This window comes from Cariama cristata, unplaced genomic scaffold, assembly GCF_000690535.1.
Source record: "Cariama cristata isolate BGI_N322 unplaced genomic scaffold, ASM69053v1 scaffold35816, whole genome shotgun sequence".
In the NCBI taxonomy this organism is placed as follows: Eukaryota; Metazoa; Chordata; class Aves; order Cariamiformes; family Cariamidae; genus Cariama; species Cariama cristata.
The window spans coordinates 2,581-8,269 of NW_009622147.1; the positions used below are offsets into that span (position 1 = coordinate 2,581).

At 43.9% G+C, this 5,689-nt stretch overlaps 1 protein-coding gene across 1 annotated transcript; it reads left to right on the forward strand.

Moving 5' to 3' along the window:
• The first annotated feature begins 1,341 nt into the window (after positions 1 to 1,341).
• On the forward strand, positions 1,342 to 5,100 carry PTGES3 (prostaglandin E synthase 3 (cytosolic)). The gene is made up of 8 exons (XM_009702240.1): positions 1,342 to 1,364; positions 2,154 to 2,273; positions 2,438 to 2,507; positions 2,775 to 2,873; positions 3,092 to 3,181; positions 3,681 to 3,743; positions 4,206 to 4,230; positions 4,788 to 5,100. The coding sequence occupies exons 1-8, from the start codon at positions 1,342 to 1,344 to the stop codon at positions 4,805 to 4,807; spliced, it is 510 nt and encodes a 169-aa protein (XP_009700542.1). The 3' UTR covers positions 4,808 to 5,100.
• The last annotated feature ends 589 nt before the right edge of the window (positions 5,101 to 5,689 follow it).

Sequence of the window (5,689 nt, forward strand, 5' to 3'; positions counted from 1 at the left end):
GGAGCCCCTGCATCATCACGGGCAGGGACACTGAGATTTCTGTTCTGATAACACTGTGTTTGAGTGATGTACCAAGTTCCATGCAGTGGGATTTTGTCTTCCAGTGGTGTGAGAAAGGGCTACTGCATAGTTCCCAAATGCAGAGAGGCACAGAGGGAATAGAGCAGGTCGGTTTTCATCCTTTTTTTTTTTTTTACTCTGAGGCTCTTTCATTCGCTACTAGAAAAGGAAAATTGTGTCCAGTAAGGAATTAAAAATACTGTAGCCAGTCTGCTATTGTACTTTAGCTAAATAAGTAGATGCCTTAACATTTCCTAAAAATGCTGCTAAAAGGGAAGGCATTAGGTTTTCACCCAGTGGGACAGTATCTTGCTTGAAAGTAAAGGTTGCATTCAGAAACCACTTGTTTTTTATGCTCTCAGAAGTGAAATGCTCTGTTACTGGCCTCTGATCAGATGTTTTCTGCACTTACAATGGGTGCTAATGCTGGAAGAGGCAGTTCTGGCCCCTTCTGCTGCTGTGACGGCCTTTCCTTGAGCTGGCACCAGTGTTTGTAAGCTGAATTGCAAAGTACTTGTAGCACTGATGGAGCTCAAAGCTGGCTGGTCTGGGTTTCAGCTGGGTCTAGCCTGGGTCCTGATTCAGTTCATCCTGCAGGTAAGTGGACAGGGGAGCAAGATGGGAACAAGCTGTGGGGCGAGGGAGCAGGTTTTCTTTGGGGAGCGGTGCAGCACTTGGTAAGTAACTTACTGAATGTTGTCGCAGTTCGATAACAAGAATTGAATGGATCAGTGATCAGGTGAGTGAAAATCAGTTCTGCGAGTTTAGCAATGATCACCTTAATAAATGTCCTGAAAAGTTAATTACACTTTTGTCAGGTTACTGTGCTGTGATGCTTAGAGTGCAATACTGAGACCAAACATCCGCTCCTCAGTGTGTGAAGTGGAAGCCACTCTGTCACGTACAGATAGGAACATTAGCTTTCTTTGTCCTCGTGGGCTTTAGGTTCCTGTAGTCAGTGTAGTTGCAATAAATACCACAGTAAGTGACCATTCAGCTCGGAGCATTTCACTTCAGTCCGACTTGCAGGTAGGTCTTTGAGGTCTTCTCTGCAGGGGCACTAGCAATGAAATCCCAGCTTTGATCTTGCATCTCTGGAAGATAGCTGAAGTGTGAGAAGCACCCATGGTCTTCTGTGCCTTAGCAACAGCAGTTTGCGCTGGGTGACTGTTTGCTTTCTCCTGGAATGCAGACGTTCAGTTGTGGGCTTGGCCTGAGTTGCCAGGAGAATAACTGAAAGTGGCGTGCCAAGCCAGGGTTGCTTTCACTAACTGACCCAGTATGGCCGCGCTTGAGCATTGCAGGTGAGTTCTTGCTGTAGGACTACAAACGCACAAGAGCTGGTCAAGAGCCTTGCAGCATTTTCTGGTGCTGTGGATGGGCTGTTGCTCGTTACGTTTCTGGAAAGCCAGAAGGATACCAAAGAGCGTGGTTAAAGTCTGTATGTAGAAGGTTGCAGCAAGAACTCAGAACAGTGATTCTTCAGCTCTCATACCTGTACTGACTTCAGCTGGGTCTTACTTATAGCAAACTTGTTGAACGGTCCATTTTTTTGGTAATATCAATGTCTAGAAAGGTGGGCTTTTCAGTGGTTGTGCTTTTGAGGTTTTAACTCTTTGGATGACAAAAATTGTAATGAAGTCTGCCTGTGTAGCTGTTAGACTGAAGTTTTGTCATCATCTGTAGTAGCTCATCTTGAAAAATTTGTCAGAATTTTGATTTGCTGTAACATTTATTTCAGTCTTATCTTTTGATAGTTTCTTCAAGAAACATCAGCATGAGCTTTTTTGGGGGTGTTATGCACTGAATGCATTGCATCTCTTTATTCTTCACGTCTTTTTTCAGTCTTAAGCATCTGTTGAAGATCATTAATAATAAGCTACTAATGCAGCTTTTTAGAACAGAAAGAAGTCTTTTAGTTGAACGTCTCTAACTGCAATAAAAAAAAAATCAAACTGCTCAAGTTGTGTATCAGGAGAAATGTAAGGAAAGCCAGTGTAAAGTTTACTGGCCATGTGGAAGGGTGAGTTTTAATTTTTTCAATATTGATGAAAGATATGAAACTTGATTTGAACGTCTGTTAAATGGTCTGTTCACAGGCAGCCTGCTTCTGCAAAGTGGTATGACCGAAGGGACTATGTCTTTATTGAATTTTGCGTTGAAGACAGTAAAGATGTTAATGTAAATTTTGAAAAATCGAAACTTACGTTCAGGTAAGTAACTTGGGCCTTGACAAAGCTGAAAGGCATGGGGAGACACCTAAAGGCTATGCTGATGCCGATTAGATGACATTTTTCTTAAAAGTAGCAAGTTCTGTTAGTGAAGCATATTTGTTCTCTGTTTTGTGCTAAACAAACGTTTTTTTTTCTCTTAACAGTTGTCTTGGAGGAAGTGATAACTTTAAACATTTAAATGAAATTGACCTTTTTAATAATATTGATCCAAATGTAAGTATCCCCTTGACTCTCCTCTTACTGTGTTCTTAGTACTGTATCCTGAAAAATACAGTCCATTCTTTAGCCTGCTGCTGGTATTGTGGGCAAATTCTTCCTTGGACCATAAGAGCATGTTTAAACTCAGATCCATGTTGGCATCTCTGGATGGTATTTTTCAGGACAAAGAATAAGTTGATAGCTTGAGACAAATGAGTGATATAAGCAGTTCCTGATGAAGTTTGTGATGATTATACTAACAGGTATTTGCTCTTTTTTTAGGAATCAAAGCATAAAAGAACAGACAGATCTATCTTGTGTTGTTTACGAAAAGGAGAATCTGGTCAGGCATGGCCAAGGTTAACAAAAGAGAGGGCGAAGGTGGGTTTGTGGTCTGTGATGGCCAGGGTAGCAGTGACTGTCGCCTTCCCTGGTTTTTAATTTTGTTTAATATTTGGGTCATGTTTAAATTATGTAGCAGTTAATGGGTCACTTGCCTTGCTTCTGATCAGAGTGGCAGTTCTTATTAACCTTCCTTTTCTAACAGTAACAGCTTGTTACTTGCTTGTCCTTATATAACTTCTTGTGTTGATGTGCAGCTCAACTGGCTCAGTGTGGACTTCAACAACTGGAAAGACTGGGAAGATGATTCAGATGAGGACATGTCCAATTTTGATCGTTTTTCTGAGGTATGGGAAGATGAGTACCTGGAGGTTTGGGTTTCCTTCTGGGCTGTGTGTAGGCAAGCAGGGACTGACAGCTGTAGGAAGAGTTGTCTTCCTCAGCCTTCCTCTTCCTGGTGCTTTCCTGGCTGCTGGTCTCTGCAGGCTCTGCTGGTTTGTTGAGGCATGGCCATTGCCACCTTTAACCTGTGCTGTGGGCTGATGGCGCGGCAGTGAGGTGACCAGTTTGTGCTTGCTATCAAATACGAAATGAACGCATGTCCTGTTGTAGATACCGACACTAAGTCAGTGCACTGGTTGGTTTGCAAGGCAATTAATTTACTTTTTTTTTGCATAGTCACATTGTTATTTCTGCATAGGTGCAGCTGATTTGACAAAACAACTGGTGGCTGTTGATTGTAACAATTTTAAGTTATTTTTAGATTTTTTTACAATGCTCCCCTGGCTCACGTAGAGAGTGCGGTTGGCTTCACCCTCTAACATGGCTATTATCTCTCTGGAACAGATGATGAACAACATGGGTGGAGATGACGATGTAGACTTGCCAGAAGTAGATGGGGCAGATGATGTAAGTACTTTGCAATAAATACGTGCAGGGCTGGTTCAGCGCCCTGCACATTCATGGCTGCTTGCTGAAGTCAAGCTTGCACTCACTCTTCAGCACTGTTGAAAGCTTAAAGAGCACCAAACCTTGTCTGGACAAATGATGTCACCTGGCAAAGTCATCTTCCTCCTCTCCAGCAGTGATGCTGAGGGCAGTAGTGTCAATGCTTGCAGTATCCAGACAGCTTGGTGTCATCTAAGTATCTGCAGTGATGGCTGGTTATTGTGGGTCTGTAGGCTCTTGCTGATGAGGCCAAACTGAGCACATCCTGTACAACCTGGGGTTCCTCACAATACACGCTCTGACTGAGAGCACGCTTGCTATGAGGCTTTGGAAATGGCAGCTCGTTTGCTGGGTTAGTGGTGGTAGAGGGAAAAGTGCCTTCAAGCACGGTCTGCTCCATTTAATGTTTCTTCTTCTTTCCAGGACTCACCAGACAGTGATGACGAAAGTAAGTTGGTGTTCTCGTTTGTTTCTGCATGCTGCCCAGCAGTGTGAGTGCTTGCTGAATGCTCCTAGCTGAGCAGAGAGCCTTGAGCAGAGCCAGCAGATGTTCTGTCCTGTCAGTCTTGCTGAATCCTGGCTGCGAGCTAATGCCAGCTCCCTGCCCAAGTGGTGCGAGATGATATAATCTAGTGAAAGCCTTTCTGCACAAGCATGAAATACCAGTTTGACCTTCACAGCCAGCTTTAGTCCCGGGGAGGCTTTTGCTTTAAGAGCAGCAGGCACGTGTGCAGGGCATCGGTGTCTGTGGTGCTGGCTCTACTTGAGTAACTTCTGTGCTTCCAGCAGTGGGTGTGCACAGATCTTTGAAGAACCAGGAGTGAGGTCAGAGGCCTTAAATTGCCCTGTGCCCTTCTTGGTTGAGGGCTGGATCTTCTTGCTTGTGTCCCTTGTGAAATAATTGGGCTCCTCCTAGCTTTTTTTAAAACAAACAAAACCAAACCAAAAAACCCCCACAAAACCAAAAAACCCCAGACCACTAATGCTTCTGCTCTTTCTTTCTAGAAATGCCAGATCTGGAGTAAGGAAAACTGTCGTCTTCAGGGTTTGGGGAAAGAACTTCATCACAACATTTCATAATTGAGATAAGAATTTCCTGAGTTGATAGCCCTAAAGGGAGATCCTGCATCCTTTAACCCATTTTCAGTCCATTTTAAATGGCTTCACTGATGGTAGGTGTGTACCATTGCACGGGGCGGTCTTAAGCCATGAGAGGCAATAATGTTATGCATGAACAGTTTTCCAGACTTCCAAAAAAAACCCGATTGAGGTGTAGGCAATCGATACAGAACAGTTGCAATAAAGTTTACAGAGCCTCCTTGCCTCGTAGCAGATGTAATTACAATGGGAGAATCCTGAATCTACACCAAGTGGTAAATGAGCATTTTTCCCTCTGCGGCCTGAAATTGTATGTTTGTACCAGGAACAAAACTGGCTGAAACAAGGATGTTGTCATTGGCTCACAAAATTCAGCAGGTGATGCACAGTACCTCTGTGGTGTCTTCAGGTCTGTTCCACTAAAGTTTGTTATGAAAAGGAAACAAAAATTTTCCTCATTTGGCGTTCAATCCCGAGTTGCGTGCCCCTGGCCTGGTGTGGGTGGCTGGAGCCTGTCCCCTGGTACTGTTTCACCCTAAAGCTTTACATCTCCTAGTCCGGGGTGTGAGTGGCTGTTCATTGTTGCTTGTCAATCTGTACATTTAGACCAAATCGTATTTGCACTGTGGGTGTGGAAGCGAGTGACAGACCGTTGGGTGTACATGTGCGGGCGGCTTCTAACCGGGCTGAAAAACCTCAATTTATGTTCAGAGCAGCGGGGATTTTTTTAATGTCTACATTCTTTCTAATAAACTGTTGAAGACTCCCTGGCTCTCCTTCTGCCTGGGCGCTGTCCATTCATCCGTCTG